This window comes from Engystomops pustulosus, chromosome 6 (genome assembly GCF_040894005.1).
Source record: "Engystomops pustulosus chromosome 6, aEngPut4.maternal, whole genome shotgun sequence".
Lineage (NCBI taxonomy): Eukaryota > Metazoa > Chordata > Amphibia > Anura > Leptodactylidae > Engystomops > Engystomops pustulosus.
The window spans coordinates 24,478,269-24,499,483 of NC_092416.1; the positions used below are offsets into that span (position 1 = coordinate 24,478,269).

General features: G+C 42.7%; 1 protein-coding gene across 1 annotated transcript in view; it reads right to left on the reverse strand.

Moving 5' to 3' along the window:
* The window catches only part of LOC140065877 (uncharacterized), a 72,046-nt gene extending 57,049 nt beyond the window's left edge, over window positions 1–14,997 (reverse strand). The window contains exons 1-6 of the mRNA XM_072113438.1: window positions 14,866–14,997; window positions 14,645–14,703; window positions 9,049–9,096; window positions 8,073–8,123; window positions 4,852–4,902; window positions 813–854 (exon numbers count right to left, since the gene is read on the reverse strand). Of these exons, the coding sequence (XP_071969539.1) occupies window positions 813–854; window positions 4,852–4,902; window positions 8,073–8,123; window positions 9,049–9,096; window positions 14,645–14,696 (244 nt within the window). The 5' untranslated portion in view covers window positions 14,697–14,703; window positions 14,866–14,997. The remainder of the gene's footprint in view (window positions 1–812; window positions 855–4,851; window positions 4,903–8,072; window positions 8,124–9,048; window positions 9,097–14,644; window positions 14,704–14,865) is intronic.
* Window positions 14,998–21,215: the final 6,218 nt, after the last annotated feature.

Consider the following 21,215-nt stretch of genomic DNA (forward strand, 5'->3'; position numbering starts at 1 on the left):
CATCCTCATAGACTGTAAGCTCCTGTGTCGCCCACTTATCCTCATAGACTGTAAGCTCCTGTGTCGCCCCCTTATCCTCATAGACTGTAAGCTCTTGTTTAACCCCTCATATTCATAGACTGTAAGCTCTTGTGTCACCCCTCATACTCATAGACTGGAAGCTCTTGTTTCAACCACCTCATCCTCATAGACTGTAAGCTCTTGTGTCACCCCCTCATCCTCATAGACTGTAAGCTCTTGTGTCACCCCCTCATCCTCATAGACTGTAAGCTCTTGTGTCACCCCCTCATCCTCATAGACTGTAAGCTCTTGTGTCACCCCCTCATCCTCATAGACTGTAAGCTCTTGTGTCACCCCCTCATCCTCATAGACTGTAAGCTCTTGTGTCATCCCCTCATCCTCATAGACTGTAAGCTCTTGTGTCACCTCCTCATCCTCATAGATTGTAAGCTCTTGTGTCACCCCCTCATCCTCATAGACTGTAAGCTCTTGTGTCACCCCCTCATCCTCATAGACTGTAAGCTCTTGTGTCCTCCCTCATCCTCATAGACTGTAAGCTCTTGTGTCCTCCCTCATCCTCATAGACTGTAAGCTCTTGTGTCACCCCCTCATCCTCATAGACTGTAAGCTCTTGTGTCCTCCCCCATCCTCATAGACTGTAAGCTCTTGTGTCACCCCCTCATCCTCATAGACTGTAAGCTCTTGTGTCACCCCCTCATCCTCATAGACTGTAAGCTCTTGTGTTACCCATTTCATCCTCATAGACTGTAAGCTCTTGTGTCACCCTCTCATCCTCATAGACTGTAACTCACTTGTTCTTCCCTCTGGTCCGGTAAATGCTTCAGGAAATTCACCTAAATAAATAAGAGTATTTTTTCTTTTACTTCCTAAATTTTCTTATCTTTTCTTACATTTTTTGATATTTTTTTTATTTTTTTTTTTACAATGAATTGGTTGTGGACGAGACAAACAGTCTGTCCATTGTATTTCACATGTCCTTTTGGGTTCGTCATTTAGAAAACTCTTGTGTCACCCCTCAATCCTCATAGACTGTAAGCTGTTGTGTCACCCTCTCATCCTCATAGACTGTAAGCTCTTGTGTTACCCCTCATCCTCATAGACTGTAAGCTCTTGTGTCACCCCCTCATAGACTGTAAGCTGTTGTGTCACCCCCTCATCCTCATAGACTGTAAGCTCTTGTGTCACCCCTCATCCTCATAGACTGTAAGATCTTGTGTCACCCCCTCATCCTCATAGACTGTAAGCTCTTGTGTTACCCCTCATCCTCATAGACTGTAAGCTCTTGTGTCACCCCCTCATAGACTGTAAGCTGTTGTGTCACCCCCTCATCCTCATAGACTGTAAGCTCTTGTGTCACCCCTCATCCTCATAGACTGTAAGATGTTGTGTCACCCCCTCATCCTCATAGACTGTAAGCTCTTGTGTCTCCCCCTTAACCTCATAGACTGTTATCTCTTGTGTCACTCCCTCATCCTCATAGACTGTAAGCTCTTGTGTCTCCCCCTTATCCTCATAGACTGTAAGCTCTTGTGTCACCCCTCATCCTCATAGACTGTAAGCTCTTGTGTCACCCCTCATCCTCATAGACTGTAAGCTCTTGTGCAACCACCTCATCCTCATAGACTTTAAGCTCTTGTGTCACCCCTCATCCTCATAGACTGTAAGCTCTTGTGTCATCCCTCATCCTCCTAGACTGTAAGCTCTTGTGTCACCCCCTCATCCTCATAGACTGTAAGCTCTTGTGTCACATCCTCTTCCCAATAGACTGCAAGCTCCTGTGTCGCCCCCTTATCCTCATAGACTGTAAGCTCCTGTGTCACCCCCTCATCCTCATAGACTGTAAGCTCTTGAGTCACCTCCTCATCCTCATAGATTATAAGCTCTTGTGTCACCTCTTTATTCTAATAGACTGTAAGCTGTTGTGTCACCCCCTCATCCTCATAAACTGTAAGCTCTTGTGTTACCCCTCATCCTCATAGAGTGTAAGCTCTTGTGTCACCCCCTCATAGACTGTAAGCTGTTGTGTCACCCCCTCATCCTCATAGACTGTAAGCTCTTGTGTCTCCCCCTCATCCTCATAGACTGTAATCTCTTGTGTCACCCCTCATCCTCATAGACTGTAAGCTCTTGTGTCTCCCCCTCATCCTCATAGACTGTAAGCTCTTGTGTCACCCCTCATCCTCATAGACTGTAAGATATTGTGTCACCCCCTCATCCTCATAGACTGTAAGCTCTTGTGTTACCCCTCATCCTCATAGACTGTAAGCTCTTGTGTCACCCCCTCATAGACTGTAAGCTGTTGTGTCACCCCCTCATCCTCATAGACTGTAAGCTCTTGTGTCACCCCTCATCCTCATAGACTGTAAGATCTTGTGTCACCCCCTCATCCTCATAGACTGTAAGCTCTTGTGTCTCCCCCTTAACCTCATAGACTGTTATCTCTTGTGTCACTCCCTCATCCTCATAGACTGTAAGCTCTTGTGTCTCCCCCTTATCCTCATAGACTGTAAGCTCTTGTGTCACCCCTCATCCTCATAGACTGTAAGCTCTTGTGTCACCCCTCATCCTCATAGACTGTAAGCTCTTGTGCAACCACCTCATCCTCATAGACTTTAAGCTCTTGTGTCACCCCTCATCCTCATAGACTGTAAGCTCTTGTGTCATCCCTCATCCTCATAGACTGTAAGCTCTTGTGTCACCCCCTCATCCTCATAGACTGTAAGCTCTTGTGTCACATCCTCTTCCCAATAGACTGCAAGCTCCTGTGTCGCCCCCTTATCCTCATAGACTGTAAGCTCCTGTGTCACCCCCTCATCCTCATAGACTGTAAGCTCTTGAGTCACCTCCTCATCCTCATAGATTATAAACTCTTGTGTCACCTCTTTATTCTCATAGACTGTAAGCTGTTGTGTCACCCCCTCATCCTCATAAACTGTAAGCTCTTGTGTTACCCCTCATCCTCATAGAGTGTAAGCTCTTGTGTCACCCCCTCAAAGACTGTAAGCTGTTGTGTCACCCCCTCATCCTCATAGACTGTAAGCTCTTGTGTCTCCCCCTCATCCTCATAGACTGTAATCTCTTGTGTCACCCCTCATCCTCATAGACTGTAAACTCTTGTGTCTCCCCCTCATCCTCATAGACTGTAATCTCTTGTGTCACCCCTCATCCTCATAGACTGTAAGCTCTTGTGTCACCCCTCATCCTCATAGACTGTAAGCTCTTGTGCAACCACCTCATCCTCATAGATTGTAAGCTCTTGTGTCACCCCTCATCCTCATAGACTGTAAGCTCTTGTGTCACCCCTCATTCTCATAGACTGTAAGCTCTTGTGTCACCCCCTCATCCTCATAGACTGTAAGCTCTTGTGTCACATCCTCATCCCAATAGACTGTAAGCTCTTGTGTCACCCCCTCATCCTCATAGACTGTAAGCTCTTGTGTCAACCCCTCATCCTCATAGACTGTAAGCTCTTGTGTCACCCTCTCATCCTCATAGACTGTAAGATCTTGTGTCACCCCTCATCCTCATAGACTGTAAGCTCTTGTGTCTCCCCCTCATCCTCATAGACTGTAATCTCTTGTGTCACCCCTCATCCTCATAGACTGTAAGCTCTTGTGTCACCCCTCATCCTCATAGACTGTAAGCTTTTGTGCAACCACCTCATCCTCATAGATTGTAAGCTCTTGTGTCACCCCTCATCCTCATAGACTGTAAGCTCTTGTGTCACCCCTCATTCTCATAGACTGTAAGCTCTTGTGTCACCCCCTCATCCTCATAGACTGTAAGCTCTTGTGTCAACCCCTCATCCTCATAGACTGTAAGCTCTTGTGTCACCCTCTCATCCTCATAGACTGTAAGCTCTTGTGTCGCCCCCTTATCCTCATAGACTGTAAGCTCTTGTGTCACCTCCTCATCCTCATAGACTGTAAGCTCTTGTGTCACCCCCTCATCCTCATAGACTTTAAGCTCCTGTGTCACCCACTCATCCTCATAGACTGTAAGCTCTTGTGTCACCCCCTCATCCTCATAGACTGTAAGCTCTTGTGTCACCCCCTCATCCTCATAGACTGTAAGCTCTTGTGTCACCGCCTCATCCTCATAGACTGTAAGCTCTTGTGTCACCCCCTCATCCTCATAGACTGTAAGCTCTTGTGTCACCCCCTCATCCTCATAGACTGTAAGCTCTTGTGTCACTCCTCATCCTCATAGACTGTAAGCTCTTGTGTCACCCCTCATCCTCATAAACTGTAAGCTCTTGTGTCACCCCCTCATCCTCATAGACTGTAAGCTCTTGTGTCACCCCCTCATCCTCATAGACTGTAAGCTCTTGTGTCACCCCCTCATCCTCATAGGCTGTAAGCTCTTGTGTCACCCCCTTATCCTCGTAGACTGTAAGCTCTTGTGTCACCTCCTCATCCTCATAGACTGTAAGCTCTTGTGTCACCCCTCATCCTCATAGACTGTAAGCTCTTGTGTCACCCCTCATCCTCATAAACTGTAAGCTCTTGTGTCACCCCCTCATCCTCATAGACTGTAAGCTCTTGTGTCACCCCCTCATCCTCATAGACTGTAAGCTCTTGTGTCACCCCCTCATCCTCATAGACTGTAAGCTCTTGTGTCACCCCCTTATCCTCGTAGACTGTAAGATTCATGTAGTATTTTATCCGTATATGTCCCCTGTGATTTGTAAAGCGCTACAGAATATGCTGGCGCTATAGAAATGAAGATTATTATTATTATGGTCCATGTCCAAGCTGATTGTACTGTAATGACTGCATCATGTAATGTCTGGACAGTTTCTCTATTGATATTTCCACTTTTTGAACTTACTCCAATCTTTAAAAATCCAGCCGCCAGGTGCTCCATTTGGTCCAAATGCTCCTGTTATGATCAAAATACAGAAACTTAAAAAACACATTTTTCAAAATAAAAACATTTTAAAATAATTTTTTTCTGTTCTGACATGGATTCTCTGGATCTAAGCTAAATTGTGATGAGAAGAGCTATATTGGCCTAAATTTGGATGTTATTAGGCAAACAGTTGAGATTTCAAATAAAAGAAGAATTTCTAGTAAGGAAATTTCATCCATGACATGAGAGGGATAATAATTTAGTGGGGTAAAACCTGGTTCCAGATTCTCTTTAACACCTTAAGGACGTGGCTAGAGATGAGCGAGTATAGTCGTCCGAACTTGATGCTCGTTCGAGTATTAGAGTACTTGGAACGGCTCGTTGCTCGGACGAGTATTTCCCCTGCTTGAGATCGAGCATTTAAATAAGAAAAGACAGTGAAGAATACAAATAAAACAGTGAACACAGTGAAGAACACATTGCAGATGTTCCGAACATCTGGTAACTTAGCCGAAGACACGTGCGCCGAACGATGGAGGAGTGGAGAAGGGGCTGGAGCGAAATGGACCAGGTATCACGGAGCGGAGGCTGAATCAGGCATGCAGGAGCATAGGCTAAAGTGGAGTGGAGCAGGGGCTGGAGCGGGCATGGAGAAGCGGGGCGGGGCTAGAGGGGGCATGGAGGAGTGGAGCGGGGTTGGAGTGGGCATGGAGGAGCGAAGCGGGGTTGGAGCGGACATGGAGGAGTGGTGCAGGCATCACGGAGCAGGCATGGAGGAGCGGAGCGGGGGCTGGAGCGGGCATGGAGGAGCAGAGCGGGGGCTGGAGCGGGCATGGAGGAGCGGAGCGGGGGCTGGAGCAGGCATGGAGAAGCGGAGCTGGAGCGGCCAATGAGGAGCGGAGCGGGGGCTGGAGCAAAACGGAGCGGGCATGGAGGAGAGAAGCGGGGGCTGAAGTGGAGGCTGGAGCGGAGCGGGCTAGAGCAGGACCAACAGTCCGACCCTGATCACAGCCCAGCCCGAGCACAGAAAGAACACAGTGAAGAACACATTGCAGATGTTCCGAACATCTGCTAACTTATCGGAAGACACGCGCGCCAACGGTGTTCTTCACAATAGTATGTGAAGAACACATTGAAGATGTATGGAAACATCTGCAATGTATTCTTCACACATATTGTTCCTCACATACTATTGTGAAGTACACCGTTCGGCACGTATGTCTTCGGATAAGTTAGCAGATGTACGGAAACATCTGCAATGTGTTCTTCACTATGTTCTCTCAATGTGTTCTTCTTTAGTGTTCTTTCAATGTGTTCTTTCAGTGAAAAATGCTCGAGTCTCCCATTGACTTCTATGGGGTTCGTTATTCGATACGAGCACTCGAGCATCGGGAAAAGTTTGACCCGAGTAACGAGCACTCGAGCATTTTAGTGCTCGCTCATCTCTAGACGTGGCCATTTTTCGTTTTTGCATTTTCATTTTTCACTCTCCACCTTCAAAAATCTGTAACTTTTTTATTTTTCCATGTAAAGAGCTTTGTTTGGGCTTGTTTTCGGCATAACAAATTGCACTTCATAGTGATGGTATTTATCATTCCATGCCATGTACTCGGAAGCGGGAAAAAAATTCAGAATGCAGTGAAAATGATGAAAAAACGCATTTGCGCTGTTTTCTTGTGGGCTCGGATTATACAGCTTTCACTGAGCGCCCCAAATCACATGTCTATTTTATTCTTTGGTTCGGTACGATCACGAGGATACCAAATTTGTAAAGGTTTTTATAATTTTTTCATACATTTAAAAAAATTAAAACCTTCTGTACAAAAAAAAATTCTTTATTTTGCCATGTTCTGGCGCTAATAACTTTTTTATACTTCAGTGCACGGAGCTGTGGGTGGTGTCATTTTTTGCGACTTTTGATGGCGTTTTTTATGCTATCACTTTGAGGACTATATGGACTTTTGATCACTTTTTATAGAATTTTTTGTATTTTTCAAAATGTCAAAAAAGTGGCATTTTCGACTTTGGGCGCCAATTTCCGTTACAGGGTTAAACGCCGGAAAAATTTGCTAATATATTTTGATAGATCGGACATTTTGGGAAGCGATGATACTTAAATTTTTTATGATTTTTACTGTTTATTTATATTTATATCAGTTCTACTACTGTATTGCAGTATATAGCTTTTTTACTATGATTTCTAATAGCCTGCCCTCTGCTGGCTATTAGAAATCATTACACATGGCAAGCCTACAAGTCTCAATGAGACTCTAGGCTGCCATAGCAACTGATCGCCGTTCCAGGGGGCGGCGATCGGCCATCCAAGATGATGGCGCGCATATAAAGTTAAGTTAGGTGCCGCGGTCGAACAGGTTAACTGACGGTGCCAGTTTTGTACAGCCATTACCCGTTGTGTATGGAGAAAGCTCAGCTCATGAGCTCTCTCCATACAACCTTTGCCGCACGAGGACGTTATAGTTCGTCCTCGGTCGGCAAGGTGTAAATTCTCTGGCTGCAGAGGCCCTGAAATATTTGCAAATGCTAGCTTATTGCTAGTTTTTGTGATTATTTGCCCCGATCCTCCACCTTCACGCCAGTGGGGCGTGAAGGGGGGGCGTGGCCGGACGGGAGTGGGCCAGCGCGGGGCGTTGCTGTCCCCGCGCCTGCGCCCTTGCTGCTGCCGGCGACTTTTCATACGTGAAAAATCGCCGGCTGCGTTTTTTTCTACGCCAGGCCCTGCCTGCCTTAGGATAAACGTTTCGCAGCCTCCCGCCCCGATACATCAAGAGGGGGAAGCCTCTTGATGTATCGGGCTGCGTATGATAAATATCCCCCATGGTGTCAACAATGAAGTTGTTTTGTTCCTTCTTTTACCTTGTCAGCCCCATATTTTTGAAATAAAAATGTTAGAGAGATCAAAAAATTATTTAGCTGCAGTTATTATTATAATTATATGCAAATTTAACTTTAAAATAAACCTACAGGGGGAGATTTATCAAGCTGCCTAAAAGTAAGAATGTGCTTGGTAACCAATTACAGCTCCCCTTTAAAATATTCATGAGCACTGGTTAAGTGCAACTAAGCACATTCTTACTCTTAGGCAGCTTGATAAATCTCCCCCAAAGAATCTAGCTTGTACATAACTTGTAACTGTAATATCAATGTTCTTCTCAATGGATCGGATCATATTCTTTACTTACTCAGAAGCACATCAACGTTTACTGGATTGCCTTGAGGTAATAAGCACTTGCCTAAAAAAAAAAAGGATCCAATTATCTTCCAAAAATATTCATAAATGACTTGGCTTATAACTGCTCAGTTTATCACAATATGAAAAAGAATGGAGCATCTGCAGTAGCTCAGTTCTCTGTTGGGTCAGACATGGTTTCTATAGACCAGCCGACAGTAGAGTTGCAGTTACCTGAATCAGCCACTACACAGGAAATGGCGCTTTCTGCTTCCTGTTCCATTTTCTGTTTATTGGCTGCTAAAAATAACTGATCTCTTGGAGTGCTGGGAGTGAGATCCCCACAAATCTGATATTTAGGTTCTATGCTTCAGACATGTTATCAATAGAGATCAGTGATTTTTTTCAAATATTTGATTGATCTGATTCATATCATTATTCGAAACATTCAGAATCGGAACTGACCAGTTTGAACAGGGAGGTCAAGGGAGACTTATCTGAACTTGTGGAACCCTGAATTGGCCTAGGAAGACTGGACCGTCCTTGAGGGGTAGAACCAGAGCTGCTTTACCAAGTGATTGTCCACCGGGCAGCGCCCTTCCTGGAAGTCGGGGATCAGAAGGACCAAGACCCCAGGCCAAGTGAGGTCTCAAGGAGGGCAGTTTTCCAAGAGGTCTAGGGGTGGGAGGAGCCAGTTCCTCAAGCGCAGAGTCATGAGTTCAGGAGGGAAACCTCCCTGGAAATCTGGAAGTGAGAAGAACCGGTTCCTCCCATGCTGAGTCAAGGTTCAACGAGATTGGTTACTGAATCAACCAGGATAGCTGGTTCCTCGCGCTTCCCGACCTCTAGCTTATTTTAATAGTGTGTTACCGTTTCCCTGGATAGTTCCTTCCAAACTGCTCATGACCATCCTTGGATAAATGTCTATACTGCTCATTACCAATAAAGAGTGGAGGGAACGGAAATCAATAATTTAGCTGAATACTCACAGTACAGCTCCGAGGTTTCTGCTCCTTCAAAACTTCCATAGGTCTCCCCTTTAAAAAAATAAAGTAAAATAATTTTTTTTTTTACTTTTCAGTTTCATAATAGAAATACAAATATTAAATAGATGTGGGAGGTGCACCCGCTCCAAAATAACACAACATTTGGAATTGGAAGAACTCATAATAATACCTTAATTATATAACGCCTACAGATTACACAGCGCTGCCAAAGCGGTCATAAGAATGAGAACCGAAGTTCTCTTGTTATTGATATGCAATGTCTATAGAGGATGAAAACTACTGAGATGTAATAAAAAAATTTTTTTTTTATAAAATTCCTTCCACAATCATATTTTGACAGCCTATCCTGAAGATAGACCAGCAATATGAAATACTAGACGATCCCTTAAAACAATAATAATAATAATCTTTATTTATATAGCGCCATCAAATTATGTAACACTTTACAAATCATAGGGGACATATACAACTATATTACATTACAAAGAACAAACAGTCATATGGTACAATAAAAGTGAGGGCCCTGATTACAAGAGCTTACAAGAGTGGTGGCGAACCTATGGCACGGGTGCCAGAGGTGGCACTCGGAGCCCTCTCTGAGGGCACCCAGGCCATCACCCCAGAATGCGTTTACAACATCCTTCTTATAGTTTTTAAAAACATTAAAATAAAACAATTTACAAGACCACTAGGGGGCAATGTATCTCTACTTAACCAAAGCTCTGTTCATGGTGGAGGGGTAAGAATATAATGGCAAACAAAAAACGAAATATATTGTTGTAAAATAAGAAACATATGACATCTATGTCTATGTTAAATTTTGTTTTCCCTGAGTGTTTTTTTTTTTTTAATTGCAGTTTTTCAAAATAAATTTGTGTCTATTTACATGACACATAGAGCTGGTAACCAATAAGCATTGAGTTTTTTCTCTGATTTTTTGTTTGATTTAAGATTAGTGTAAGGCTGTCTGCAAACGACAGTCATCAAAATTGACTGTGAAATCTTTTTTCGTGGCCGATATCAATCTGTTTAAAACCCCTTTTCACTGATTGTCATGAACTGGACAGTCTATAAGTGATGTGTTAAAAATGCATCTGACCAGGTCAATCTCTACTTTTAATGGAAAGGAGGCAAAATTTATTTACATAATTGTCTTGTCCCTGAATCAATTAAAAAGTATCACATTTATTGTGTATTTGTGATGCTTGTTCAAAAATAAGATGAAACAAGCCCCAACAAAAGGTGAACTAAAAGTATTTTTTCAATGTATAGTCCTTGATTTTTTAAGTTTTCAAATTAACACCAAATCAACAAGACAAATGTAGTTTCTATTGTGTTATAGTTGTTTTTATATGTATAGACTTGGGTAAACAAGGGGGGGGGTCAATGTTTTATTTATTTTTTATTATTGGGATAGTATCATCTGTGTTTTGTTTAAGTTATTTATGCGCATGTTTTTTTTGTTATATCTAATATATAAACCTGGATGTATGTGTGTGTGTGTGTTTGTATGTATGTGTATGTAGGTATGTATGTATGTATGTGTGTATGTATGTATGTGTGTATGTATGTATGTATGTGTGTGTATGTATGTATGTATGTATGTATGTGTGCGTGTATGTATGTATGTGTGCATGTATGTATGTATGTGTGTATATATGTATGTATTTGTGTGCATGTATGTATGTGTGTATGTATGTGTGTGTATGTATGTATGTGTGTGCATGTATGTGTGTGTATGTATGTATGTATGTGTGCGTGTATGTATCTATGTATGTATGTGTGCGTGTATGTATGTATGTGAGTGTATGTATGTATGTATGTGTGTGTGTATGTATGTATGTGTGTGTATGTATGTATGTATGTATGTATGTGTGCATGTATGTATCTATGTATGTATGTATGTGTGTATGTATGTGTGTATGTATGTATGTGTGTGTATGTATGTATGTGTGCGTGTATGTATCTATGTATGTATGTATGTGTGCGTGTATGTATGTATGTGTGTATGTATGTATGTATGTTTGTGTGCATGTATGTATGTGTGTATGTATGTGTGTGTATGTATGTATGTGTGTGCATGTATGTGTGTGTATGTATGTATGTATGTGTGCGTGTATGTATCTATGTATGTATGTGTGCGTGTATGTATGTATGTGAGTGTATGTATGTATGTATGTGTGTGTGTATGTATGTATGTGTGTGTATGTATGTATGTATGTATGTATGTGTGCATGTATGTATCTATGTATGTATGTATGTGTGTATGTATGTGTGTATGTATGTATGTGTGTGTATGTATGTATGTGTGCGTGTATGTATCTATGTATGTATGTATGTATGTGTGCGTGTATGTATGTATGTGTGTATGTATGTATGTATGTATGTGTGCGTGTATGTATGTATGTGTGTGTATGTACTGTATATGTATGTATGTATGTATGTGTGTGTATGTACATATTTGTTGCCTGTGACTCAGGGAACATCTTAGACTCGGTTTTGAGTCGAAATTTTTACCCTGTGCTTTCCAAAATCCACTTATTAATCACCATATACAGAAGCCATTGTCTGCTGCTGCTGCTGTGGCAGTTGGAAGCTGAGCCGTGATTGGTTGCTGTTCTGCCACAGGTCATTAATCTGAGCTGTGATTGGTTACTATAGACAATGAGTATAAGATACTTATGTGTGAGGTAAGATGGATAGGGATACAGAGATAGGGGGAGATTATAAGTAATGTTTTAGGTAAAACTGTACCAGTTTCCCATTGAAACCAATCAGAGATCAGCTGTAATTTTATAAACAGCTGTGCAAAAAACTGAAAGAGACTGCTGGCCACAAACATACAATCACTGAAAGAGACTACCGGCCACAAACAGACAGTCACTGAAAGAGACTGCCGACCACAAACAGACAGTCACTAAAAGAGACTGCCGGCCACAAACTTACAGTCACCAAAAGAGACTGCCGGCCACACAGACAGTCACTGAAAGAGACTGCCAGCCACACAGACAGTCACAGAAAAAGACTGCAGGCCACAAACAGACAGTCACTGAAAGAGACTGCCGGCAACAAACAGACAGTCACTGAAAGAGACTGCAGGCCACAAACTTACAGTCACCAAAAGAGACTGCCGGCCACACAGAGAGTCACTAAAAGAGACTGCCAGCCCCACAGACAGTCACAGAAAAAGACTGCAGGCCACAAACAGACAGTCACTGAAAGAGATTGCCGGCCATACAGACAGTCTCTGAAAGAGACTGCCAGCCACACTGAGAGTCACTGAAAGTGACTGCCCACCACACAGACAGTCACTGAAAGAGACTGACAGCAACAGACAGACAGTCACTGAAAGAGACTGACAGCAACAGACAGACAGTCACTGAAAAAGATTGCAGGCCACAGACAGTCACTGAAAGAGACTGTCGGTCACAAACAGACAGTCACTGAAAGAGACTGGAGGCCACACAGACAGTCACTGAAAGAGACTGGAGACCACACACGGTCAATGAAAGAGACTGCCAACCACATAGACGGTCAGAGACAGTCTGAGACAGTCTATAGATACATATAAAATATTTTTGGTTAATTCATTTTATTTTGTTGTAGCTAAGAGCAGTTATTTACTATCCCGGGCAACGCCCCGGGAGCTACAGCTAGTCTAATATATAACATGTTTATGCAGGAGCAGAGGAAACTGCACCAACACCCAAAGAAGCCTCTCCACAGATGCTAGATTTTGTTTCAGCCTAGTTTTTATCTTTGTGAATTTATCTAGATATTCAATAAATTATATACATGTTATTAATATTTCATGATGTTATTTTTTTGCTTGGCTCTGCCCGCCTTTATATAATACCGTTGACCATCTGTTTATTTGGCTGTATGAGGACTTGTTTTTTGTGGGATTATTTAAGTTATTTTTTAATTGTCCCATTTTGTTTTCATGGCCAACACGCAATCTAAAAACAAGATATTTATTGTGTAGCTCGATACAATTATGGAGATAATTTTCTCTTTTTGTACATTTGCACAGCAAAAACTCTTTGCTTTTGTGTTGCCATTTTCTAAGAACAGGATCTTTTTTGAGAGGGTTGTTTTTTTTCTCAAAATTAATTGAAACCTAATTTTTGTGTCCCCATATTTAGATTTTTTTTTACATTTTTAGACCACTTTTCATTGCATTTTTTGGAAGCTTGAATGAAAAAAAAATTCTGCCACATATTTTTTTTTTTTTCTTATGGGAATCATGTACATATTGAATAATTGTATAAATCCTTCAGGTTTGGTCGTTATATATGTCTATTCATAATGTGTGTGTAATTTTTAAATTTTTCTTCTTAATAATGTTCTTAGTGATCTAAGCAATTAGCCAAAGGAGAGGGGACCGCTCTATAAGCCATTAACCCTCTGTTGATGCGATTTTAAAGGAGTTTTCCAATTTCCGCAAATTAATGTTAATGTTTTATCATAAGAAGTTATACAATTTTCCCATATACTTTATACATTAATTCCTCATGGTTTTCTAGATCTCTGCTTGCTGTCATATTATAGAAAGCTTCGATATTTACTTCCCATGGATAGAAAGCTGACCCTGGTCACACAGGTGCATGGCTCGTTACCATCACAGAGAGTAATCAGAGCTGTGTGACATAACGAGCCCTGCACCTGTGTGACATTGCATGGTCAGGAATAGATTCCTGTAAGCAGGAAGTGACCATAGAAGCTTTCAATAGAAGGACAGCAAGCAGAGATCTAGAAAACCTTGAGGAATTGATGCAAAAAGTATATTTGGAAATTGTATAACTTTTCATAATACAAACAATAACATTAATTTGCTAAAATGGGACTACCACTTTACCCCCTTCACGCTCCATGCCGTACATGTACGGCGCAGAGGTGTGGTGGGTGTATGAAGAGGGCTCACTGCTAATACCCGGGGTCGGTGCTCAGAGGTGTTATTTAGCACGCACAGTGAAAGTTGTCAAAACTGAGCCCACAAGAAAGTTTATCGTTTTTTTTCCCAAATTTCCCACATTTGGAATTTTTCAGCTTCCCAGTACACGCCATGGAGTAATAAATAATGCCACGGAGGAGTAGAATTTGTTACACACAAAATAAGCCCTCACACGGCTCTGTACATGGAAAAATAAAAAAGTTATGAATTTTTTGAAGAAGGACAGTGAGATATGAGTGAAAAAAAACCTGCTTCCTTGAACTGAATGTCAAAAAAATTAAGAACAATTCATCACAAAAACTTTTTGACTTGAATTGAAAAACAAAATTATCACCCTGTTGTCTGGTTTCATGTACTATTGTCTCAGACTTTTGTGTCGTAGTTGAGACTTTTAGTCTCAACTGAAGCAAAAAAAGGTACACAAAGTAGTACAAGAAAACCAGACAACTTGGCGACAACCCCCTTCCCCCATTGCCTACACACCAGCCTGTTTGTTGAGTGTTAAGGAGCTAAACATCATTTGTTGTGGTAGTTTCTCTATGTACTGAATGTTTTTAAGTAAACATCAAAAAATCTGTATAAGTAAATACTACGACAAGATCTACAATAGATTTCCGAGCTTACCGAAAGACGTCAAAGCGCAAGCCAACAACAGATAGATCCCGGGCCAGTCCATGACTAACCTGTAGAGAGAAAGACAGTAGGTAGACTATAAGAAAACAGAATATATACTGTGTGTATACTTAACACACATGGGTCCTCTCTACGTTGATAATCCAATACAGAAGCTTGAGAAAACGAAAGCCCAGAGAAGGCCAACTCAAGAGACATCGGAGAAGACCTACCTTGTCAGGACCAAGGGCACTCTGTCACCTTCTTCCTACACACCTCCTGTATATCTATATGCTATACCTCTTATCTAATCTCTATACAACCTCTAGAAGGAGGACTCTTCTCTCCCAAAGGCTTTGCTTCCGGGTATCATCAGTCATATGAGGAGGATCAGGTGAGGCATCTGATATTTACTAAGACGAATATTAAACACAGAGTCAATATACATTTCTCATGGAATTATATTTTATATTCAAAGACCTGAAGCTCTCAGTCTCGTCTACAGCATGAAGCTGCCGAAATGGAGATTTCAACATGGAGATGTCGTGATCTTCTAAAGTCTACTGACCACTATATCACAATAACCCTTCCAAAGAGGGTCTGTACCAATCTAATGACATTTCTTATAGAGGGCTTGTGTCCTGATTGATGGAAAAGTCCATTAAAAAGAACATTCACTGCAGCAACATCCTTCAACTCCTAGCATACCTTCAAGGGTCTTCAACTGATCCTGAAGCAAAGGGGCTCTTTTAACACGTTGTTGTGCAAAATTGTTAGGAGTAGGCTTCCTGAAAGCATACACAAAGATTACAATGCACACCTGTCCTAATACACACCATAGCTATTTCAGAACTTCAGATTACACATCAGCTGCTGCAGAACTCCAAAATTCGCACCTCAGTTTGTTCACAACATCATAATACACACCTCAACTGTTTTAGAACTGCAGAATATACAACAGCTGCTGCAGGACTACTACTACAACTACTACTACAGAACATTATAATACACACCTCAGATACTAGAGAACATCATAATACACACCCCAGATACTAGAGAACATCATAATACACACCTCAGATACTAGAGAACCTCATAATACACACCTCAGATACTTCAGAACCTTATAATACACACCTCAGATACTTCAGAACCTCATAATACACACCTCAGATACTAGAGAACATCATAATACACACCTCAGATACTAGAGAACATCATAATACACAGCTCAGATACTAGAGAACCTCATAATACACACCTCAGATACTTCAGAACCTTATAATACACACCTCAGATACTTCAGAACCTCATAATACACACCTCAGATACTTCAGCACCTCATAATACACACCTCAGATACTACAGAACATCATAATACACACCTCAGATACTTTAGAACATCATAATACACACCTCAGATACTTCAGAACCTTATAATACACACCTCAGATACTACAGAGCATCATAAAACACACCTCAGCTACTACAGTACAAAATATTACACATCCTAGCTTCTTCAGAACTTCATAATACACACCTCAGCTGTTTCAGACCTTCAGACCATACAGCAGCTTCTACAGAACATCATATTACACATCTCTGCTACTACAGAACTTTATAATGCACACCTCAGCTACTACAGAACTTTATAATGCACACCTCAGCTACTACAGAAATTTATAATACACACCTCAGCTAAAGTAGAACTTCATCACCTGTAGACCTTTATAATACACAGTCTATCTTCTAAACAACTGCGTAATACAAACCTTTTCTGTTACACAATGCAGCTGCTGCAGAATATCGACCTCAGCTTTGGAAAAACTTTGTAATACACACCTTGGCTGCCATAACATCACCTCTATACTGTTTCTTTTAAGCCTCTGTTGGACATAGTGCTGCCAGGGGAAGCATAATCATGAAGAACTTTATTGAAATAGGATTCAAGAGAAAAGATCTACAAGTACAAGCACATCCAGGCTATTGTTTAGGGGGGATCTGAGAACAGGGGAAGCATGACAGAAAAGAACTACAAATTCCATAATTTCCATGGTATACTTATGAGCTATGGGATGATACTTTTGGTACAAGGTAATACAAGGATCTTTATGGCTCCTTATTCTCATCCTACAGTAGATGTAGATACTGATTCCATCACTTCTCCTCTCCTCCATACAAATGATACACCACAGTAGCTCTGTCCCTAACAAATCAATATTCCATCCAAAAAAAATATGTTGGTAAGCTGTTTCAGATTAAATCAAATCAAAAGACGAGGGGGCACTGTCTCCGTTTGGAGAAATCAAGGTTTAATCACCAGAGGCGACAGGGCTTTTTTACTATGAGAACTGTCAATCTGTGGAATAGCCGAGCTCAGGAGCTGGTCACAGCAGGGACAGCAGAGAGCTTCAAGAAGGGTCTAGATGCCTTTTTACACCTAAATAACATTGATTGTTATGCTATATAGAATTGTTTCCCCTAAATTCCTCCCTCATCCAATCCCTTCCCTTCCTTGTTTGGACAAGTGTCTTTTTTCAACCGTATAAACAATGAAACTATGAAACTATCATTAAGCTCCATGCATCCATACGATGGTCACATGACTGGTCTTTTCAGGTCTTTACGAATAGAGAATGAAAATAATTTTCAGCTCATGAATGGAGGTCCATCCTCTTCAGTGATAAGCCCTACTTGGTCTTGGATGCAGTGATGGTTTAACTTAGTTATTACATGTTCATTTTATTTGAGTATTGTATGGTGGTAATTTATATGTACAACATGTGGTTGTACTATTTGAGCATTGTACGATGGAATAACTTTGTCACTATTTAGTGATATTATTTCAGTATGGTAGAATGTTTTGTGGCTATTGTGTGGCATTGTTTTATGCAGGGATGGATTTTCTTTGGCGCTATTGAGCTCGCTATCGCCAGTGCCAGGCCCCGCGATCTGTATTATTTCATGGTGGAGGCTCAGCCTGGAGCTACAACAGCTTTAATGATTCTCTGGCTTGTTATACATGCGCATTTCAAACAGTTTTAAGATATGGAGGCCTCTCATGCTGGACGTGAGTACTAATTTTCCATTTTTTTTAATGCTGCGTGGGGCCACTAGTAGGGGGAATTAACCAAGGGGAAGGGAACCCTGCCTTATAAATTATTAATGGGGGTCCCTGTCTAATTAATAACTAAGGGGAGACCCTGCTTAATGGATTACTAAGGGGAGACCCTGTTTAATTTATTATTTAGGGGTGACCCTGCCTAATGAATTACTAAGCAGGACCCTGCCGAATGAATTATTAAGGGGGGGCCCTGCCTAATTAATTATTGTGGAGGACCCTGCCTAGTGAATTACTGAGAAGGTTGACCCTACCTAATGAATTATTAAGTGGGGTGTTGCCTAATTAATTACTAAAGGTGCCCTTCCTGTTGAATTGCTAAGGGGAGATCCGGCCTAAAGAATTATTAAGGGGAGCCCTGCCTAAGGTATTACTCAAACTCTGCAAAATGAAATATTAAAGGAGACCCCGCCTAATAAACTACTGAGAGGGTAGACCCTGCCTAATTAATTTTTAAGGGGGGAGCCCTGCCTAATGAACTATTAAGGGACACCCTGCCTAATGAACTACTAAGAGGGAAGACAACATCCGAGATGTCACAAGTAAGTCATTGGATTACACTGCAGCTTCTGTGCAGGGCTCGTATTTACTCTTATATGATCATTATATGTTATATGTTATGGTAAATATTGGTCTTTGTGTATAGGCAGGGCCAATTCTAGCATATTTGCTGCATGAGGCGAATATTAAAATGCTACCAAGAATAAGTATAAGAATAATGTGGCCCCATATAAATATATACAGCCCCCCCACCCCCAGTATAAGAATAATGTGGCCCCATATAAATATATACAGCCCCCCCGCCCCCAGTATAAGAATAATGTGGTCCCATATAAATATATACAGCCCCCCACCCCTAGTATAAGAATAATGTGGCCCCATATAAATATATACAGCCCCCCCCACCCCCAGTATAAGAAGAATGTGGCCCCATATAAATATATACAGCCCCCCCACCCCCAGTATAAGAATAATGTGGCCCCATATAAATATATACAGCCCCCACCCCCAGTATAAGAATAATGTGGCCCCATATAATATCTACAGTCCCCCCCACCCCCAGTATAAGAATAATGTGCCCCCATATAATATCTACAGTCCTCCCCACCCCCGTATATATAGAAGCTCCCACCCCCCTATCTCATTATATTAGCCCCTTATATGTATTTAATTAAAAAGTGTATACGAAAATAATAAAACTCATACTTACCTCGGCATGCTGCTCCCACGGCACGGGTCCCGTCTACAGGTGGCTCCTGTCGGCTCCCGTCTTCTCCCAGCTCCACTCAGAGACACAGGCGGCGTGACGTCATGATCCGCAGCCAGTGTCCCTGCATAATATGGAGCGACACCTGTCTTAAAGAGACAGGTGCGATTTACCTGGTGGGCGATTCGGGCGCCAACGGACACCCGAATCGTCCACATTAGAGCGGCAAGATGCCACTTTTAAACGGATCGGCATTCTGCCGCCCAAGGCAGATGCGGCCCTGTGTATAGGTTTTCATCAGTCATTATGTAATGGTAATGGTCATGGTATAGTGGTAATATTTGGGCCTTGTACCAAGGTAGCATTAGTGATATTGTGCTTTGCATGGTGGCATCTCATGGACCAAAATCGGAATTGGTTTAGTAAAGATATGAATTTATGAACTAAAACAAAATATGGCATTGTTTCTAATATCCCTAGAACTAATAATTGAAACAATATATATCAGTGGTGGTGACTCTATGGCACTCAGAGCCCTCTCTCTAAGCACCCAGGCCATTACCCCAGCACAGGGTTGACCAGACAGGACTCCTGGTATCCGCCTGCACCATGTCACAACATAGTGTTGGTTGCCGGAGACTAAAGGATGAGTAATGAGGTGCGGACAGGGTGGGGTTATTCTTTGAGCGGCTACTGTGAGCCTCTCAATTCTTCCCGTCATCCTGGATGTTACAGTGGGCCACATCTGCCATGAGGCGAGGTGAGAATCTTTCCTCAGGCGGCAGATGTCTGAGCCCTAATGGGGGCAGCCTGGGTGAATACCCATTGCTGTCCGAATCACCCACCATTAAATGTATGGCATATGTATGATGCTCTGTATCTTTGAAGGACTCAGATGGTGTGTGATGAAATCACGCCGCCTTTCTGCCAGCAACTAAGCATTGGTGGGAGAGATGGGGATGGCAGCTGCTGTGTGGGAGCGTGACTGGAGGTAAGTAGCTGATTTGTTATTTTTATTTCTGGGGACAATCTTCAAGTATACTGGGGGAGGCTGTGCATACTGGATGCTATGCATACTGGGGGACTGTGCATACTGGGGGAGGCTGTGTATACTGGCGGGGCTGTGTATTACTGGGGGAGGCTGTGTATACTGGCAGGGCTGTGTATTACTGGGGGAGGCTGTGTATACTGGGGGTCTTTGTATAATGGGGGAGTCTGTGTATGCTGGGGTAGGCTGTGTATGCTGGGGGAGGTTGTGTATACTGGGGAGGCTGTGTATGCTGGGGCAGGCTATGTTCATTACTGCCGGAGGTTGTGAATACTCGGGGAGACTGTGTATGCTGGAGGTGGCTGTGCATGCTGGCGGAGGCTGTCCATGTTGTGGGAGGCTGTGTTCATTACTGGGGAAGGCTGTGTATGCTAGGGGAGGTTGTGAATACTCGGGGAGACTGTGTATGCTAAGGGAGGCTGTGTTCATTACTGGTGGAGACTGTGTTCATTCCTGTGTATGCTGGGGGTGGCTGTCCATGCTGTGGGAGGCTGTGTTCAATACTGGGGGAAGCTGTGTATGCTAGGGGAGGCTGTGTATGCTAAGGGAGGCTGTGTTCATTACTGGTGGAGACTGTGTTCATTTCTGTGTATGCTGGGGGTGGCTGTCCATGCTGTGGGAGGCTGTGTTCAATACTGGGGGAGGCTGTGTATGCTAGGGGAGGCTGTGTATGCTGAGGGAGGCAGTGTTCATTACTGGTGGAGACTGTGTTCATTCCTGTGTATGCTGGGGGTGGCTGTGCATGCTGTGGGAGGCTGTGTTCATTACTGGGGGAGGCTGTGTATGCTGAAGGAGGCTGTGTTCATTACTGGTGGAGACTGTGTTCATTCCTGTGTATGCTGGGGGTGGCTGTGCATGCTGTGGGAGGCTGTGTTCATTACTGGGGGAGGCTGTGTATGCTGGCGGAGGCTGTCCATGTTGTGGGAAGCTGTGTTCATTACTGGGGGAGGCTGTGTATGCTAGGGGAGGTTGTGAATACTCGGGGAGACTGTGTATGCTAAGGGAGGCTGTGTTCATTACTGGTAGAGACTGTGTTCATTCCTGTGTATGCTGAGGGTGGCTGTGCATGCTGTGGGAGGCTGTGTTCATTACTGGGGGAGGCTGTGTATGCTAGGGGAGGCTGTGCATGCTGAAGGAGGCTGTGTTCATTACTGGTGGAGACTGTGTTCATTCCTGTGTATAGGGGCTGGATTTTAAATAAACTAAA